Source organism: Poromitra crassiceps (assembly GCF_964638095.1).
Source record: "Poromitra crassiceps genome assembly, chromosome: 10".
NCBI lineage: Eukaryota > Metazoa > Chordata > Actinopteri > Beryciformes > Melamphaidae > Poromitra > Poromitra crassiceps.
The window spans coordinates 22,370,645-22,391,641 of NC_139631.1; the positions used below are offsets into that span (position 1 = coordinate 22,370,645).

Here is a 20,997-nt window from a genome sequence, read left to right on the forward strand (position 1 = left end):
TGCACAGCTCTGGAAAGGGAACGTTAAATCAAATTTGACTTTTATATTAGGTCATATAATTAATTCAGTCAGCTGTAGGCATATTCATTGAAATCATGTGAAATCTATAATATACATGTATCTGATCATGTTCTCATCAGGTTCATAATGGTTTGTAAATGTCACCTCTATCCATTGATACCAGAATACACATTTTCTAACAAGAGACCAAGTCCTCATATCAAACAACATTTATTCATGATATATTTTTAGTCCATTTCTCTCTCAAAATGGATCCACATTCCCCACTCCACACTCACATATTTTGAGTTGGCATGGAAAGAGCTGCATCCACCCAAAATTAATGCACATTCACAGACAGAATTGCCACAATTGCCATGTTTTTGTTGTGCTTGTCATGTTCTCCTTCCTTCCCTGAGTTCCCTCCCTACATTATTTTGTGATTTTACATTGATGCAACTGTCCCTTGTTCATTGAACTGGCTGTTCTTTGATTGACAGGATACAGACTGCCTCAGGGTCCCCAGGTGAAGAAATCTATCACCCATCTATAATTTGCTATTGTTTTGAATATGATCCACGCGAGAAATTATGATGCTGTGGAGTGTGGACACCACTTAGAGGGAATGCTTTCACAAGAGAAGTCCAGCACTAGAAAATCATTTTCACCTATAGAATAGAGGCAGTAACCAATATTTTTACAAAATGTCTCTCATGAAATCCCATATATTCCAAGCCCTGCACTCTGCTTTTCTAAAAAACTGTGATGAACCAGACATTTTCCATTTGAATCTTGCCAGTGTTTACACAGAGCCTGCATGGTGAAATGTAAAAGCACCCCAATTCCCAGGGAAAGTTAACAAACACATGTCCATAAACCTTCACAGTGATGGAATCATACGTTATAGAGCAGATAGCATCTAGTTTATTGGTCAAGTGATGAACGGTTTAATAACTCACAGGCCAGACAGAACAAACAATTCAAACAGAGTCAAGAAAAGTGAATGAAGCATAGTTTTGGATTTTATGTGCCAAACAGACAAAGCAGGAATCAACTTCAAATGTGCCGACACATTGGAGCATGCAATCTGTGTGTGTGTGTGTGTGTGTGTGTGTGTGTGTGTGTGTGTGTGTGTGTGTGTGTGTGTGTGTGTGTGTGTGTGTGTGTGTGTGTGTGTGTGTGTGTGTGTGTGTGTGTGTGCGTGCGTGCGCGTGTGCGTGTGTGTGCAGGGTATCTTGGAGCGGCTGGATGCTGGAGAGGTGGTTGTGGGCGATGGAGGCTACACACGCCATCTGCTTGTGTGTGTGTGCCACCTGCTGGCTGCTGTGGGGAGTGCTGTCCATAAATTGCTGATACCAGTTGGGGGGGGGGGGGGGGGGTTGCTGCTCTGGGTAATGCTATCACCAATTGGCCGTTTTTGGGCATTTAATCAGTCATAAAGACCTAATTAAAATATCCGTCCCTGTACACTCAGGACCTCTGACTACCCGTGCCAAATATGAATGCTGCCAGGCCGATGGTGGCCAAGTAAATAGCAACAGAGATAGAGAGATACAGATATACAGAGAAACATGGTACATACATACATACATACATACATACATACTAACTACATACATACATACATACATACATACTACATACATACATACATACATACATACATACATACATACAGTACATACATACATACATACTACATACATACATACATACATACATACATACATACATACATACATAGGCTACATACATACATACTACATACATACATACATACATACTGTACGTACATACATACATACATACATACATACATACATACGTACTACATACCTGTACATACAGTAGCCTTCATACATACAGTACATACATTTATCTGTAAGATAACGGTGTGAGCTCGAGTGACAGAGTGTGCCAATCTGGTTCTGATGATCAGATCGGCTCTTCATAACACACCATGTTTCAAAGTGTTTTGTCGGCCTGAACGACCTGGTCTCACTGTATGTTTTGATGACTGTCTGATAGACAGTCAGTCAGTCAGTCAGTCAGTCGTCAGCTAACTAGCAGTTTACAGCAAGGATGTAATACCTTATCCAATTCTCTCTATTGTACTGTGTTGTTGTCTATTGTTTTCTAGACTATTCTCATTAATTCTTTCATTCGTTTTCCATATGCTTATTCCTATTCAGGTTCACAGGAGGGCTGGAGCCTATCCCAGCATGCACTGGGTGGAAGGAAGGGAAACACCCAGGACAGGTCACATGTCTATTCTATTCTATTCTATTCTATTCTATTCTATTCTATTCTATTCTATTCTATTCTGATCTGTTCTTTTCAGTTCAGTTGTTTACTATTCAACACTGTTCTGCTTTGCTGTATTCAATTCAACTCTGTTTTGTTCTATTCTATTATGTTCTATTCTATTCTAATCTGTTCTATTGTGGTTCTCAAACATTTTCACATCAAGGACCCCTAAACTGACACAAATTAGACCACGGACCCGCATTTGATAAGATTTTCTCCCAGGGTCCTGCATCTAATACGATTTTTGCTTTTAGATGTTTTGTTACAGAAAATGTGAAACCCATGCCCAAAATAGTCAAACATTCTGTCATTGTGTTACTCATGGATGGCCTTATTTACCTTATGTAGCCCCGCCCACTTGACCCAGTTGTGTTATGACTTCCTGTTCAAAACAGCATCTCTAGTACTGTACTGTCACAGGAAGTGTAAACACAATAGGAAGCAACTGGCTGACCCCTGTGTTGGAACATAAGGTGAATAGTGAAAATAAATTATTCTCCCTGTTTTTGCTGAGGACCCCCTGGAACACCCTGAAGGACCCCCTGGGGTCCCTGAACCCCACTATGAGAACCACTATTCTATTCTATTCTAGCCTCAGACACACTTCAAAAGCCAGACCCCCCCACACTCCAAATACACACACACACACACACACACACACACACACACACACACACACACACACACCACTCTTCAACACATGTAGCTAACGTCAAATTCGAGATCCATCTCTTTCCAGAAGCTGCCAGGGTCTTCTGTGGTCCTACAGCTGTCACCCCCCACACACACCCCCTCCGCCTCTCTGGTGAGTTCTCAGCTGTCACCACCTACACCCTAAATAGACATTATCAGGACCAGACTAACTTTCAAGGGGGTGACTTTAGTCGTCACACAGACTTTATTATCTGCACCGTTACTGTGTTTTTCATAACATGTTGCCTATCGAGACACATCTGAGGGACAAATACAGCAGCTGAATGAATGTGCAGTTTTTCATGCCTTTGGTGCAAAGTTCTTCCTCTGGGATCTGCTGCGTTTTGAAGCGACCCTGTCCCTCATCAGAGATGGTCCGTCTTGGCTCCGTCCCACCTCATTGAGATTCAGTATAAATATAAATTGAGGTGGTGGTGGTGGTGGGGGTTACGTGAGACAAAACAAGTTTCAAACACTTATCAGGCACGGAAGCTCCAGACCATCCACGCAAGGGGGAAAAACTGAAAGAAAGGGAAGCAGGAGAGGATCAAAGAAGACACCACACACAGTCTTGAAGGTACCGTATAGTTTCAACAGACATTTGCTTGATTTTGTTTGTCACGTTTTGAGTGACATGCATGTATGCAGGGGGGGTTCTTAGGATTGGGACAGAGAGGGGGATAGACTGAAGTGAATGCCTATCAGGGGAGCCGGGGGAGATGGTGGCTGTCCATTAGGAAAGTGGCATCTGTGGCCAGGCTCTGACTGGGGTACCAGACCATGCCCAAATAAGGCAGGAGGGGAGGCCATTTCAAGTTAGAGATAACATGTGCAGGGCCATTTGCTCCAGACCCAGGCCAGCAGGAGACTGAACAGAAAGAGTGGTAAGAGAAAAGAAATCTGTTTACAATAGTGTTATGATGTGCTGAAAGATTATGATCACTCAGCTATTTTTCAGGGTGCTTCTGGAATAAGGTTGTGTATAGTACTTGAATTATAAGTATTTACCTCATTTTGAAGACCAAAAACAGCTATAAATATTGTTCAGCTAATTTGTTTTTATTCTGACTGTTGATTCTTTTGTCTTTATACTGAAATCTCGGTTTATGAATGTTTGACTTTCACATGAATTTTTGCATTGCTTTACTACAGTTAAATTACTGTATTTAAATTAATTAATAATACTGAAATGCTTGTCAGTGAGTTGAAACTGTCACAAAACGTTACGATGGCTAGCACTTGTTCTGCAGCATGATAAAGACAACGTTCTGTGATCTATAGCTCTTACACCTCATCATCAATAATCCCATTTTCTATCAGATGGGAGACGCAATCCAGTTAAAAGATGAGGGGAACAAGTACTTCCAGGATGGAGATATTGATAAGGCCATTGAGAGCTACACTAAAGCCCTCAAAGTATGTAAGGACAAGAAGGTGCTGGCTGTCATTTACAGGAACAGATCTGCCTGCTACCTGAAAAAGGTAAAGTGCTTGGTAAATCAGTAAAGAAAGACACAAACAAGCACACACATATAAACAAGCAAACACAAAAAGCATGCACGCACGCACGCACGCGCGCGCGCGCACACACACACACACACACACACACACATCAGATGAAGTGCATTTGCATTTTGAACTTTTTATTTAGATTTTCTTTTCTTTTCTTACAGGAAAACTATACCAATGCTGCCTCTGATGCATCCAAAGGTAGAGTAATAAGCACAGACTTTACATAAACCATAGCATATGCACACAAACACCAGCTGTCACATTATAACCAATGCATACTCCTCTTCCTCTAATGCATACTCCTCTTCCTCTTTTGTAGCTATTGATGTTGACGCGGCAGACATTAAAGCGTTGTACCGGCGTTGCCAAGCTTTGGAGAAACTAGGAAAACTGGACCTGGCCTTCAAGGACGTGCAGAGATGTGCCACCATCGAACCAAAGAACAAGACCTTCCTGGAGACCCTCCGCAGGCTGGGGGCGGAGATCCAAGCTAAGGTCAGGATTCAGGAGAATCAGTATCAGCATCAAACAACAAATAGAAACACTTTCATTAGCAGCTACAATACATGTGAAAGGATTTGGCAACTTGACATCCTAGGCTGGCTTTACACGGTGAAACTTGCACGCAACTAGTTGCAGGTTGCAAGTTGCATGCAACCCAATTTCCATGCAACTTCACAGTTACACAAAGCAATTAAAAAATAATCAAGGCTCGTGCAACTTGGCAGTTTCTTCCAGCAAAACTAGCTAGCTAGATTGGTCATTTTTCATCTATTGTATGGTTTTCTTCTTTTTTCAAGTGAGAATTGTCATTCTGCATCTTTGTATCGTATTTCATATCGTTTTCTCGCTGGAAAATATCAATTCGGACTCGGAGGTGTTGTATCGGTTTTTCTTCTGGCACTGGCTGGCTGGTTGGCTAGCTAGCTAGCTACTTTGTTAGATAAAATATGGCTGTCCCGGGCCCCGAGAATAGGAAGAGAGCTATTAGTGCATTAATACTCATGGATATGTTGGAGGAGGAGGAGGAAAAAACACAACATGAAAAAAAAAGTTAAACGTATGTGGGTGAAGGACTGGCTACTTAAAAGACATACCAGTGGATCGTTTCACACTCTTTTCAAGGAGCTTGATCCAATGAGCCTCCGGTGAGTGCATTGTTATTATTTTTCTCAAATTTATTGATTGATTCAAGGAAAATAAATAAATAAATAGCTCGTTGTTGCCACCTTGTGACAACAGTATGAAATTGTAGCTTCATATATAGATAACTGATTATCATTAAAACATAGATTGCATAGCATTGAACAGTTATGTGATCACTATACTTCACAACATGTTAATATTATTATTTTTAACCCATGTAGATCCTGGCTCCGCATGGATCAGAATACATTCAATGCTCTGGGATGCTCATCAAACATCTGAAGTTCGTTGCGGGTGTGACCATGTACGGCCGAGTTACAAACCGCTTTCTGTCTGGCCAGTAGGGGGCGATCTGCCTATCACTCCAAATTGTCATGTAGATGTGTTCCGGCTGGGATGGTCATCAAACATGTGAAGTTTGGTGCGCGTGTGAGCATGTAGGGGCGAGTTACAAACCACTTTCTGTGTTGCCAGTAGGGGGCGCTATGACTATAAATGGATATTGACATATAGATGTCTACAGGCATGGACACTTATGCATGACACGTTTGGAGCAGATTGGACAATCTACAATAAAGTTACTCCAACTTCCTGTGTGGCCAGTAGGGGGCGCTCTGCCTATAACTCCAATTGGTCATCTAGATGTCTTCAGGCTGGGATGCTCATCAAACATGTGAAGTTTGGTGCACGTGTGAGCATGTAGGGCCAAGTTACAAACCACTTTCTGTGTTGCCAGTAGGGGGCGCTCTGCCTATAACTCTAAATGGTCATCTAGATGTCTTCAGGCTGGGATGCTCATCAAACATGTGAAGTTTGGTGCACGTGTGAGCATGTACGGCCAAGTTACAAACCACTTTCTGTGTTGCCAGTAGGGGGCGCTATGACTATAAATGGATATTGACATATAGATGTCTTCTGAGACTGCGCACTGATTCAGACAGCCAGAGCCTATGTGATCAGCTGACTGGTTCTCAGCATTTTGATTGGCTGTTGCATGAAACTAGTTCCACAAAGTTGAGCGCTTTGCAACTGTTGCGGCTGAGTTTCACAGAAGTTTCAAGTGAGTTGCAGAAGGATTTATACCATGCAATTAATTTGCAACTTGGTTTCACCTAAGTTTCATGCAACTAAAGTTGCGTGCAAGTTTCACCGTGTAAAGCCAGCCTTACAGTTTCTTAATACTTCCAGAGACAGGACCATCATATACAGTGCTAAGGGAAAATAGACAGATATCACACACAAAATACACACATGATCACATCTATCATCTGACTATATTTCCTTCCTTCACAGCTCAAAACAACGTTCTCCACAGACTCCAGGGTGCAGAACATGTTTGACATTCTACTCGACGAAGAAATGGAAAAGGATAAGAGGGAAAAAGTTGGTATTTTCTCTCATTTTGCGGCAAAATATTTGAGCGAGCTTTCAATTTTGGTGTGTGATTGAATGCGGATACACATTTTTGTTTTTTCCTCTTCTTTCACATCTAGGCTGCAAACAACCTGATTGTCCTGTCCAGAGAGGACGCCGGAGCGGAGAGAATCTTCCAGAACAACGGAGTGCCTCTGCTGCTCAACATGATTGAGACGGGCAAAGGAGAGATGGTGCTGGCTGGTATCCGGACCTTGGCAGGAATGTGCACAGGACACAAAGCTCGGGTGAGTGGGCAGGAGAAGACAGATGGATGAGACAGGGGACACGGGTAACAATTTCATCGCTAAAAATAACTGTATTTTCACTATAAAATGTCTACGTTGTCCAACAGACAATGGCCATCATTAACAATGTGGGCATCGATAAGTTGTGCAGCATCATGGCTGTGGACAACGAGGAGATCTCACTGGCGGCAGCCGACCTCTTCCAGTGCATCAACGACTCCCTCACTGGCGGAGATAAAAGGGTTTATGGGAAGGAAGAGGCATTGGTATTGGGTGAGACAGAATCAGCATCATGTACCTGTAACAAAAAAGTGTATTGTATTATAATAGGCATGTATTTAATGCTCCAACTGGGTACAACCAGTGATATGGCCTGGCCATAGCTATCCCGAGTGATGTCCTACAGCACTATTCTTTGAGAGAAACAACCTAATACTGTCTATCTGTCCCTCTGCAGATACATCCAAGGACCTGAAGACCATTCTTCTCTCCCTGCTGGAAATGGTTGGGAGTAAGAAGGTATCTTGCCACGGCAGAGACCAGGCCCTGAACCTCCTGGCCAGAAATGTACCTCGCAAGAACCTAAAGGCCGCAGATCACTCCAAGACCCTCTTCACTATTGACCACGGTGAGCAGGGCAGCTGGGTTAGGTGTCATTACCGTGTGTGTGTGTGTGTGTGTGTGTGTGTGTGTGTGTGTGTGTGTGTGTGTGTGTGTGTCTGTGTCTGTGTGTGTGTGTGTGTGTGTGTGTGTGTGTGTGTGTGTGTGTGTGTGTGTGTGTGTGTGTGTGTGTGTGTGTGTGTGTGTGTGTGTGTGTGTGTGTGTGTCATCATGGCAAAATGTGGTCCTGGAGAGACCTATTGTAGCAGGAACTACCACAGAAGCTGGTTTGAGTACTTTGCCTAAAAGAAAGAAAGAAAGAAAGAAAGAGGAAAGATTTAGCAAATGCAATAGTGTCAAAACCGTGCAAGAGGCAGTCACAAAACTTTACATGTGTGTAGGTGACATCAAAATGAAGGTCACATTTGAAAATGGGTGTGGTCTGAGCAAGGGGGCGGGCTCACATGCATTTTAAGTCACAGGTGTCGCAGCTGGTGTGATCCCATTGCAAGATAGTCTCTAGTTTGTTTTTAGTTGGATTCAACAGATAATCAACTAACTGTGCACGTGATTGTCCTCCAGGTCTGAAGAAGATCCTGAAGGTGTGCGGTCAGATTCCTGAACTGCCAGACCAGCTGCCCATGACAGACGACACACAGCTGATTGCCAGCGTGCTCCTCACCAAGCTCTACGACGACCTCAAATGCGACCCAGAGAGAGACAACTTCAGGGACATTTGTGATCAATATGTCAAGTATGTCCTTCAAATACAGGGCCTCTCTTTGCAGGGCCTCTCTTTGCTCCACAGTCTGTTAAAATTTTAAAAAAGTCTTTTAAATCAGGATTCTGAGAATAGAATTGAGAGAAAAAAGTTTGAATTCTGAGATTAAAGTCAGAATTCTGAGATTGAATTCTGATATTAAAGTCAGAATTCTGATATTATAGTCAATATTCCAAACTATTAACAAATTAATTTTAGCAACAACAACAAAAGTCTGGGGTCCCTAGATTTTTGTGACATCAAAGCAGGGTCACAAGCCAAAAAAGGTTGGGAACCCGTGGTTTAGACAGTTCTTAGCTTGTTTTCTGCCTGACTTGACTTTATCTCTACGGATTAACCAACTCCATTCGCTGTCTGCATCTTTCTTCCCTTTTTCTTCCTCTTCCACAGATCCAAGTTCGACCCCAACAACATGGACAGGACCATCCATGGTATCAACACCATCACAGGGCTGCTGCAGGGTCCCTTCGATGTCGGGAATGCCCTGATCGGACATCAAGGCGTCATGGAAATGATGGTGGCGCTGTGTGCCTCCGAACGGGAGGTGGACCAGATGGTGGCCGTGGAGGCGCTGATCCACTCCTCGACAAAAATGAGCCGCGCTTCCTTCATCATCACCAACGGTGTGTCACTGCTCAAGGACATCTACAAGAAGACCAAGAACGAGAAGATTAAGATACGCTCACTGGTGGTGAGTGTGCCTTTCTGGTAGAGCATAAGTCCAGACAATGAGACAAAAATGACAATACATATATATACAGTATAATGTAGATTTAGAATGTCAGAACAACCTGAGCAAAACTTAAGTAGGAATAGACCATTAATGAGGTTTTCCAACTTCCAATCCATTTAGGTCTCCTCATTAATGTTTTGGTTGCACTTGCACCTGTGTTTACCCTGCCTTTTAGATACAAAATGAGAACCACTGCATTAGACAACTCTTTCTAATTTAGACTCCCCCCTAATACTGTCTGTGTGTCTGTGTGTGTGTGTGTGTGTGTGTGTGTGTGTGTGCGCGTGCGTGCGCGCGTGTGTGTGTGTGTGTGTGTGTGTGTGTGCGCGCGCGTGTGTGTGTGTGTGCGTGCGTGCGTGCGCGTGTGTGTGTGTGCTTGTGTACACTCAGGGTCTATGCAAACTCGGTTCAGCCGGTGGTGACGATTACAGTATGCGGCAGTTTGCAGAGGGCTCTACAGAAAAGCTGGCCAAGCAGTGCAGGAAGTAAGTAACTCATTCTTACTCAGCTGGGTCAAATTCCTTCAGAGATTTGATACAGTCATAAAGAAAATAATGACTCCCCCACATGGACCGACCTTGATACACGTTAACTGATGTGTTATCTTGCATTTACTGTTTATGTATATTTCTTGTCTTTAGGTGAGATTTCTAGATCAGCCCGTAGTGGGTTTCTATCTCACCTGCACATGTTTTTTTTCTTTCTTTGTATACATTTTATTTTCTGTTTAACCTGTTTGCTTTTAAAATGTGCAAATAAACAAACAGACAAACAAACAAATAACAGGTCGAACCGGTTTGGTAAAAGACCTACTGTACATTAATGATGGATCTAATATGATATTTTCACTTTCAATATCAAGTTGTTTTGATGCAACATGTTATACAGGTACAATTATTTACTATAAAACACCATCCCACCATTTTACTTTACACATATCTCAACCTACAAGCACATTTTCTGTTACAGTAAAGGTTTCTTTGTCACACATCTAGGTGGCTCTGCAATCCGCAGATTGATACCAGAACAAGAAAATGGGCCATTGAAGGTCTGGCTTATCTGACCCAAGATGCTGATGTGAAGGATGACTTTGTTGAAGACGAAATCTCCATGAAAGCTATGTTTGATCTGGCCAAGGTATGAAAATAACAGAAACAAATACAACCTCATATGGCAGACAGCAGACAGCATGTAGCTGTAATGCTTATGTCTAGTGTGGGGCATTTTCATTGTGCTCAAGGCTACGGTAGAAATCACCTTCCTCCTTCCTGTGTGTCAACAGTCCAAGGATAAGACCATCCTGTACGCCGTAGCTTGCACCCTGGTTAACTGCACCAACTGCTACGATAAGAAGGACATAATGCCTGAGCTGGTTGAGCTAGCCAAGTTCTCCAAACAACATGTGCCCGAGCAGCACCCCAAGGTAAGAGGTATCCCTCGCGGGGGTCATCCCTATGTTCCCCGGGTCCTATGTTCCCCGGGTCCTATGTTCCCCGCTTTTCCCAAATAGGGTCCTATGTTCCCCGCTATGTTCCCTGGGAGAGGTTAGGTTTTGGGTTAGGGTCTGGGGGAGGTTAGGTTTAGGCGTGGGGGGTGGGAGAGGTTAGGTTTTGGGTTAGTGAAAAACGGGGAATATAGAACCCGGGGAACATAGAACCCGGGGAACATAGACATGATCCCACCTCGCGTCACCAGGCTCCTCTCGGCGAGAAAGAGCCTGGCTTCCGTTCACAATTGATTTTGTCACCCTACCTGGTTCCGGCCTAGAGCCCGCCCTAGACAGGAAGGGCAGCGTTTCTAGCTCGTCAACTTTTATGTTAACTTGACAATTTGACACAAGTATCAGAACGGCAAACAACAAAACAAAAGATGGACGTACCGAACGAAGTTTTTGAAGAAGTTATTTTAGAAACATTGCGGATTCACAATCTCACATATTTTAAGCCAATACAGAAGCTTTGCATCAGACAATTAATCGAGGCAAGAGACGTCAAGCTAACGGCAACAAATACGTTTTTTTGGCGCACTGCCTTCCGGTGTTCATTCTGGTTCTGTGGTTTACGCCCCATGACAAAAAGCGGGGTGAAAGGTGCCCAGACTAGGTAAGAGGAGAGGGGGAGAAACTAAATGGAAGATAACACATACATGACAGTCTGTTTGACCACAGTCAGCACATTAGCAACCATTACTCATCAGTTCCCCCAACAGTAAATGGTTTGTAATGTACAGTAGCTGTGCTAACGGAATGGCTTCCTTTATCTCTTATTATTGCTCAGGACAAGAAGGACTTCATCGAAAGGAGAGTGAAAAGGCTGCTGAAGGCTGGAGTCACATCAGCTCTTACTGTCATGGTCAAAGCAGACAACGCCATCCTGACTGACCACACCAAAGAGCTGCTGGCAAGGTGGGCAATGCATGAAACAAGCAGGCACATCCAGGCCAGATATAGGGCAGGTGCTGAGCTGAAGGTGGACATGAAAAAACATGAGAAAAATAATAAAACAGCTAACACACTGCAGATCGCTAAAGCTAAGGCAGCCATTTCATATTGTAGCAAAGTGACAAGGCATTCTGATATGTTGTCAAGAATATTCACATGACTGACTGAAGTCTCATAAAACCACCATTTTTTGGGACTTTCAGCCCCATATGAAGTTCAGTTACAATCAGACTCATGCCCTTTTTATTTTGGTTCGGTGGATTTGCCTATAGCCTATGGTCCTAGGTATAGCGGAGGGAATGCAGGCCCAGACACAATGCAACAATACCTAGAAATATTTAAGTTGCTACAAGTGTTTTCTGTTTTTATCCTCAGAGTGTTCTTGGCAATGTCACAAGATTCAAAAGATCGTGGTATTATCATAGCCCAAGGTGGGGGAAAGGTGAGTCACACATTTTGGAACTTAAGGCACACAGATTCTGATAATTGTTGTTTCTCCTTTTATCTTTATTACTGCACTTGATGCTTTGGCAATATTGTACCTGTTACATACATGCCAATAAAGCTATCTGAATTGAATTGAATTCAATTCAATTCAATTCAATTCAATTCAATTCAATTCAATTCAATTCAATTCAATTCAATTCAATTCAATTGATTCGATTCTGAGGCCTTGCTGTAGTGAACTGTCCGGGCAGGCAGGCAAAGCCAGCAAAGGAAGTGAAATGACAAATTACTTTTTCACCAAACAATTTATTTTCTGGTATTTAGAGGTACAATGTTTATAGGTAAGTAAAATAATGGGTTATATTCACTTCCCTACAAACAGTGGTTACCTCATGGTGTACCAGTGGGTGATTTATAAAAAAGAAAATTAACACCACCACAGATTTGATTTCTGATATCCCATAAGTTTACACCTACACTGCTGAATGATCGCTCCCCAACATCCTGTTTCAAAATGAAATGCATCCAATTCAGGAAGCAACATACTCTCAAAATACGGTGTTGGTAGGACTTTCACTTCCTCTGTGTCTGGATGGGCGCTCCTCTCCCAGCACCCACTCAGACACAGTGAGAGCTAGGTTAATGAGCTTCAGTTTCACTGCTTGACTGTGTGGGTCAGAGGTATTCCCACTGCTTGACTGTGTGGCTCAGACGAGTGTAGAAAACAGCACCTGTCTCTGTCTTCTTCAGGCTTTGATCCCTCTGGCTCTGGAAGGGACAAAGGATGGGAAAATAAAGGCTTGCCACGCCATTGCCAAGATCGCAGCTATCTCAAACCCAGAGATCGCCTTCCCCGGTGAGAGGGTAAGAACTACACAACTCCTTTATCATCATACTGTCTCTACAGCAGGCCCCTGTTCCTGTTAACAGTGGGCAGAAGGTCCCTAGCTACAGCATTCAGTGGACATTTACTGAGTTTTGGGGGTATCTGGGTAGTGTCGAGGGAAGAACACTCACCTACCACCGCACAGACCTGGGTTCAATTCCTGGCAGCGGTACTTCCGGCTTGATCAGACGTTCCTACAGACACAATTGGTCGTGTCTGTGAGTGGGAAGCCGGTGGGGTATGAGACCTGGTCACCGCACTAGTGCCTCCTCTGGTCGGGGAGGAGGGAAACTGGGGGGAATAGCCTGATCCTCCCACGCACTACGTCCTGCCAGTGCAACTCCTGTCAGGTGAAAAGAAGTGGCTGGTGACTGCACAATGCACATGTATTGGAGGAGGCATGTGCTAGTCTACAGCTCTCCCCAGATTGGCAGAGGCGGTGGAGCAATGACTGGGACAGCAGGGGGAATTAGCCAAGTACAGTTGGGGAGAAAACCCGACAAAAAAAGAGGAAGACAAGATTTACTGAGTTTCATTCCCTCCTGTCACCACACTTTCTTTCCTCCCCGTTTATCTTTACTGGCGTGGAATACAGCAGTACAGTTTCTCATGAAATACAGCAGAAGCAAAACATGACTCTACATCTCTCTTTCTTCTGGCAGGTGTATGAGGTGGTGCGTCCCTTAGTCACCCTGCTAAGCACAGACAGAGACGGCATGGAGAACTATGAAGCTCTGAAGGGCCTCACCAACCTGGCTGGTTTCAGTGATAAACTGAGGTGAGACTGAATCCTGGGAGCCCCTCCACTGCTGCCGGTACATTTTGCATGATTTTTCACCTCAACTCTTCCATCTCTTTTGCAGAAAGAAGATTGTGAAAGAGAAGGCTCTGCCAGAGATTGAGAACTACATGTTTGAAGACCATGATCAGATCAGACAGGCTGCGACTGAATGCATGTGCAACCTGGTGTCCTGTAAAGAGGTGAGGAGGAAACAGTGGAGCCCAAACATTAATACAGTACTGTAATAATTATGAACGAGGGCGTCTGGGTACAATTGGCCATGTCTGCACGAGGGGAGCTGGATTTAGGGGTATGTGTCCTGATCGCTGCACTAGTGCCTCCTCTGGTCAGTCGGGGTGTCTGCTGGGGGGAGGGGAACTGGGGGAAATAGCGTGATTCTCCCACGCGCTACGTCCTGCTGGTGAAACGCCTCGCTGTCAAGGGAAAACAAGCCACGGGCGACTGCAGATGTATCGGAAGAAGCATGTGCTAATCTGCAAATCTACAACTAGAGCAGCGACCGGGACAGCAGAGAGAGTTGGCCAAGTACAATAGAGGAGAAAACGGGGTGTAATCCGGGGGGGTGGGGGGGGACTATAAAAAATTATAATTATGAATGGCACACAGTAAACGTGACACTCTCTCCAACAGGTGTTAAGTCTAGCATGACTAAATAGAAAATGTGTGTGTGTGTGTGTGTGTGTGTGTGTGTGTGTGTGTGTGTGCGTCTGTGTGTGTGTTTTCCAGGTCCAAGACCGCTACCTGGAGGATGGCAATGATAAGCTGAAGCTGCTGGTGCTGCTGTGTGGTGAGGAAGATGACAAACTTCAGATCGCTGCGGCCGGTGCGGTGGCCATGCTCACTGCTGCCAACAAGAAGATCTCTACCAAGATGACCTTGGTGGTGCGTACAGCAGAATGTCTCAATGTCGCTGAAAAGTCACACTAGTTTTATTTATAGTCTGATTGTCTGAATTATGTGTGTTATGTGTGTTGTTGTTTTTTACATTTCTGCCCTGCTAAAAATGCTCAAAACTCCCGAGCCTACTTTTAACAGTTAAGCTATACACTGCAGCTATCTGCACCAATTGTTGCAACTGGACATCAACCATTAAAGAAATACTTTAAAATGAATTAAGCTGAACCTGCTTTACTGTCCATATTGTGTTGCATCAAACAGTACCTTACTGACAGGGTCTAGGGTCAAATTTGTAGTCAGTTCTCAGTGATTGATTCACATATTCCACCTGTTTTTCCAAACAGACATTGATGCTTTGCCCTCATGGTGATTAAAGCCATCCCATTCACAATTCCCATGCTCTCTCAGTCAGAGCCAATGCATCTCACTTGACTGACTGACCGTCTTCTCCCAACAGACCACCCAGTGGCTTGAGATCCTGCAGAGGTTGTGTCTGCACGACAACCCCCAGGTCCAGCACCGCGGCCTGGTGATCATCTACAACATGCTCGACTCAGACGACAACGAGCTGGCCAAGAAGCTCATCGAGTGTGAGCTGTTGGAAATCCTCACGGTGATCGCCAAGGCGGCGGACAATCCCAAGAGGCAGGCGGTAATCGATGTGGCACGCACGTGCCTGGTCAAGGCTATGGATCTTGGCCTCATCAAGCCGTTCGCTAGCCCATCTTAAGATGGAGGCCTCTTCAAACAACAGCAATGGACATTTTTCTTTTTCTCTGTTGAATAGAGACTTGTTTTTTTATGTTTCCCCCCACATCAAAATGATTAAAGAATTCATCAAGATGGCTTCAAAACTCTGTAGGTCATCATCTCAAAGGAATAACTGGATGATGCTGTTTGGGCCACAGGCAGTTGAGGAAACATCTCTTATCTCTCAGTGAGGAGAAGCAAGGACTGAACACAATCTGTATTTGACTTGGACTGATACTGTGATGTAGTTTGAAGACTTTCTATCAATTTACATTCATTTATTTGTATTGGGCCTTTCCCGATTCCTTTGGTAGGCAATTTTTATTATTGATAAACTGAATGATATGAATGGGAAGCCAAATTAAATGTGTTTAAACAATACCTAAAATGTTTGGGTGTGGTTTTGCAATGCATCTCTCTCTCTGCAAATCAATGAAGCTTCATTGGCATGATAACCAAATCCCCCTTGCCGCCATTAATCCTACCCACCCCTCAAATCTATAGCAGTGGTTCTCAAATGGGGGTCCGCGGACCTCTGACCCCCTGGCACTTTGCCAGGGGGTCCGCGAAAAGTTTTCAGGTAATTTTTGTTTTTGTTTTTTTTTAATTAAAAAATAAAATGCTACATGTTACTTATTCCTTCTCAAACTACTTCCTACATGGTGCTAGTCTATCAAAATATCTTGGCTGATTGTGTTGCATAGTGGTTTTCTGTACTGTTGACAAATTGTGATATTGTAAGTCGCTTTGGACAAAACAAAAGCGTCTGCTAAATGACGTAATGTAAATGTAATGTAATTAAAAAAAAAAAAAAAAAAAAAAAAATCTTCATAGTTCAACGAAAATAGTTTATGCTTTAAATCTAAAATGGTTCATGGATTACATTCTAATAACAAACCTATCAAATTAAAAGTCAAGCATGTTACCGTGGAAACAATTAAGCTTAGCCCAAAATCACAAATCAGAATGAGGGGGTCCCCGGTATATTTTCTATCTTGTAAGGGGTCCTTGGCTGATTTTTTTTGAGAACATCTGCTCTATAGCACCTTCCTATCCTGGCCCCTTTTCCTGGATGCTGGTCCAGCGCCACGGTAAAAATAAAAACCAGGTGGAAACACGATAGCTCACCACCTAGCTGCCTGAATGCTGCAAGAGTTGGCATGGCAACCAAGAAAACACCTAGCCCTGTATTATGGGCTAGTCTAGTTTATTTATATATATAAACACGTCTACTTGTTGTAGTGGACTCCTCTTATAGTGATCACTTTGGGATGGGTCATCACGGATGTCATGTTTTAAGACTACTGCACTAATAGTCAAAAACCTTTAATCTATGAAGCATGAATAAATTGTATTCTTAATTTGGTACATTGATGTTAATTAGAATAACTAGATTGAGTTAATTGATATATGGAGCTAGTAAAGCAGCATCATGCTCGGAATTTATTAAGTTTGCTCAAAGCTAAGAGTCTCATTTTCGACCCAGTGTTTGGGAAAATCACTACCTATGTCACATGCATCCTACCAATATGCCATGCCCGCTTTACAATACACACAGCTAATTGGCTGTTATTTGATTGTAATCAGCTGTAAAGATGGCCTTGTGCTGATGTGACAGAATACTATTGTGGATCCTAACAAACAAAAACATATAGGTTGAATGTGAGTGGACTTTTAACAGAAAAGGAAATAACATCTCAAACAGCAATGCTGAATAAAGGTCAATAATTTATTAATTCAAGACATATTTATCATCTTACTGTTGAACCAGAAAAATTTGCTCCTCCAAGGCTGTGAAACTAAATGAAAACAGAGAGCGGATCACATCAACATTGGTTTGCTATTAAACATCAGATATTGTCCATCTCTGATATGATGGAGGCTCCTCCTGACCACAGAGAGAGACACAGTCTGACATGTTGTTTTCTTTAGATTTATATTCTACATATTTATTATTTATTATATTTAACTGAGCCGCTAAGACTGAAATAATCTCATCAGTCTGCTTTCAGTGGAGAGTTCCCATGATGCTCTCTACTCTCCCATGATGATCCTGAGGAGAAGAAAAGTCTGGAGGAAACACTGAATACTGGAAATGATTTTGGCTTGAAAAGGATCAAATTTAAAGATGGCACAAAACATCGACCATCTGTGACAAATACTGGTATCCATCTTTGGTAACACTTTACAATAAGGTACATAAAATTTAGAGTAGGGAACTATTAGTTGATGGTCAGTTCTTGAGTCACTCCAACTCTTGAGTAAATGCCAGCGGGTGTGTTTGAGTTTGAGTGTGAGAGGCTTAGCAGACACGGAGCATCACACACCACTGTGTGATGTCAGATGTTAGGCCCCGCCCACTGGGGGCAAGTGGCCCTGAAACAGGAAGCCCGGCAGAGTTCCTGCTCTGTCTCTAGGAGTTAGCCCCGGTGCGAGGCCCTCTGATGTGGTGGATGCTCGCTTCATCGTCCATCTCCTCCATGACCCTCTCCTGCCGGACGGACAGGATGGTGTAGCTGACTGGACCACAGGTTAAAGGAAACGCAGCATCAAACGCTAACATTGTAAAAACAACTGTTGTTGGGTGGTACTTTTCATCTCGTACAAATCGTTATTATTGGTTTCCTGAGGTATAGAGACCAAATATAAGCCTAGATATGGTTTCATCTCTACCTGCACATTATTTTGTTGTTTTCATGGTAGTTGGAAACCCTCATTAGTGTTTTGCTTGCAACCGTGAATTTGGAATACTAGGTGTGCTCGATTCCTAGGGTTGGGACATCACCGATGACGTCACTTCCGGGACAGAGTTGAAACAAACAGAGATTGCCCTAAGCTCCTTATATTATTTATGTGTGTATATATATATATATATATATATATATATATATATATATATATATATACATACATATACACACACACACAGCAAGAGGCACTTTATTACAATAAAACCTAAAATTTTACAAGTGTGTCTCCCTGTTTTTCAATTGAGTTTGGCATGCCACACTCTATACAGGACCAGTCCAGCCCAAGGCTAGGACCAAGCCACATCTGAGCTTTATTTGGCAAGTGGTGACACGCCTGTGTGTGTACAATGTATTCAGTGTTGGGGAAACTACAAAACCAAACTAACCAAACCAAACTACTACCTACTTCCCAATCAAAAGTAGTTAAAACTACATCTTAACTCTCCCCCCAAAAATGTAGCTTGTCAAACTAAATATACCTGTACTAAATTTCTAGGGAAATTCATAGTGTTCGAGTTCTGACATCTTAGTTGCAAACCACACAGATGATATACCGGTAATCAAATAACAGGTGATTGTGTGTTTTTTTTATTTTTATAATATGGCCAAAAAGACGTCAGGAGTAGTTTGTACAGATATAATTAGCCTATACACATGACACAACGTAACATACTGCTGAAAAAGCGAATGAGATGTGAATGTGGTTAAACTACCATGATCCAACAACAAGTCAACTACTGTAGCTAAACTACAGTAGTTAGGTGACAGGTTAGCCCCCTATCGGTGGTAGCGCGCGGTAGCTAACAGAACGAGTACCGATACGGGGCTAGTCTAGTGACAGGTCAGATCTACTCCACAACACTACATCATGTAGACTAATGTAAGCCAACACACGAGAGGCCTAACTACAAAGTTAGAGGTCTAATTGGGTTATGCAGGAAAAATATTAAAAGATCAATGGTGGAGTGGCACTGTAACGTTAGTTGTTGGTTTATAATTATTTTAATCTACACTTGAGACGAAAACCATGAAAACCCGTGGACCTTGAAGGATACAAACGCCGACCACAAACGCTCCGATAGCCAGGCCGGTCAGCCGGTTCCTGCTGCGGAGCCTAGCCGCGTTTCTCTCCCAGTAGTTGAGCTCCTGCCGCCGGCGGAGGAGCTGCTTCTCTGCCGCGGTCAGGCTCGGTTCAGCGGCTCCTCCTGCGCCTTTCTCCGCCATGATTGACTGCCTGCCTGTGTGTTTCCTTTCCAGCTATGATGAACACAGGGCGGTTTGGCCGAGTTACTGCCACCTAGTGGAACTGGTACAGTACTTATTTTAAGATAGTTTTGGAAATATAAGTTTTCATTGAAATAAAAATGTGTCTTTTTTAAATTAAATACATTTCTTGACGCCAGGAATTTGTAATTTACGTTTTTTCTCAATTTAATGAGCATGTATTTGTAATTTATATCTAGATAGATTTTATTTTTGCCCATCTGTGTACCACAAGATGAAGCTATTTTCCATTATGTCTAACCCCACTGGCTGTCCAATCTTTCTCACCTTAGGACCCCACACCCACAGACCCACATTATACTTATTTGATGGGAGTTTGTCATGTCATGTCATGTCATGTCATGTCATGTCATGTAATTTGTCCATTGGATCCCCTGTCTGAGAAGATTTGTGTTATTGTCAAATTATTCAGAAAACTATTAAACAACTCTTATATTATAGTTGGGGGGATACTCTCAATTCTTATGTTTCTTTGATATTTAAGCAGTTTTGTTTATGACACAAATCCCATAGAATGCCAGTGGAGAGAGGAAAATCTATGATCAAAGTTATAATTCCTAGAAGTAAAACAGCGAAATACACCAAACTTTGTAGGGTATTCCTTTTATAGCCACCAGTGGGAGCCATTGCACTACCCAATTCAGTGGGGTTCGCTTAGCCCTGGGGGTATGTGGAGGTACTACAGGGGTACTTTATTGATAAATACAGTAAATCTGCTCAGGAAGCACTAATTGTAACTCTTTCACTAAATGTATTATTGTGTCATGTTAAATTCTTGAAAAGGTGTTGATTCATTCATCATATAGGGTGAATGGAGGTATTATGGGACATAGCGTATTATGGGACACTTAAGCTATAGAGGCTATATTTTCTTGCCTGATGAGTGAAAATAAAAACTTTTTTTTCTGAACCCTACCTGTGAAACTACACAATCAAAATCGCATGCCCTCATTGGTGTGACATCACATATGTGGGCGGGGCAAGCTTACAATGTATTTACCATCTATGAACCATATTCCACATATTCCAGACTCTATGACTCCCTTCCTCTCGACAAACTCTGATACCACACCCAGACCCTGAGTTAAAGCCCTCAGAGCCCATGACACACCAGTAGTATCCAAACCTCTGTGGATTGTCAGGAAGCTGCTCCTCCTCCTCCTCTGCCCATCACACACTGATCAGATCTTCAGACAGGATGAAGTCTGGATGGGCAGTGTTTGGGTCCAGAATCACATGAGTGTATAGGATACTATCTCCTTCATCTTGTCCCAGACTCTGAAGCTCAGGTTGCCCAGCAGGTTGCCC

General features: G+C 43.0%; 2 protein-coding genes across 2 annotated transcripts; one reads left to right on the top strand and one right to left on the bottom strand.

The window, feature by feature from the left end:
* Positions 1 to 4,320: 4,320 nt before the first annotated feature.
* On the top strand, positions 4,321 to 15,635 carry unc45b (unc-45 myosin chaperone B; the record flags this gene model as incomplete). The annotated part of the gene is made up of 19 exons (XM_083645018.1): positions 4,321 to 4,482; positions 4,674 to 4,710; positions 4,832 to 5,007; positions 6,952 to 7,041; positions 7,152 to 7,319; positions 7,427 to 7,592; positions 7,777 to 7,947; positions 8,502 to 8,673; positions 9,091 to 9,391; positions 9,824 to 9,918; positions 10,429 to 10,570; positions 10,716 to 10,856; positions 11,710 to 11,837; positions 12,249 to 12,315; positions 13,071 to 13,184; positions 13,869 to 13,984; positions 14,070 to 14,187; positions 14,735 to 14,890; positions 15,363 to 15,635. 19 exons carry the CDS (start codon positions 4,321 to 4,323, stop codon positions 15,633 to 15,635), a joined length of 2,793 nt encoding a protein of 930 aa, XP_083501144.1.
* Positions 15,636 to 17,365: 1,730 nt separating this feature from the next.
* coa3b (cytochrome C oxidase assembly factor 3b) lies at positions 17,366 to 19,648 on the bottom strand. The gene is made up of 2 exons (XM_083645041.1): positions 19,461 to 19,648; positions 17,366 to 18,175 (listed from the first exon to the last, which is right to left on the bottom strand). The coding sequence occupies exons 1-2, from the start codon at positions 19,627 to 19,629 to the stop codon at positions 18,069 to 18,071; spliced, it is 276 nt and encodes a 91-aa protein (XP_083501167.1). The 5' UTR covers positions 19,630 to 19,648; the 3' UTR covers positions 17,366 to 18,068.
* Positions 19,649 to 20,997: the final 1,349 nt, after the last annotated feature.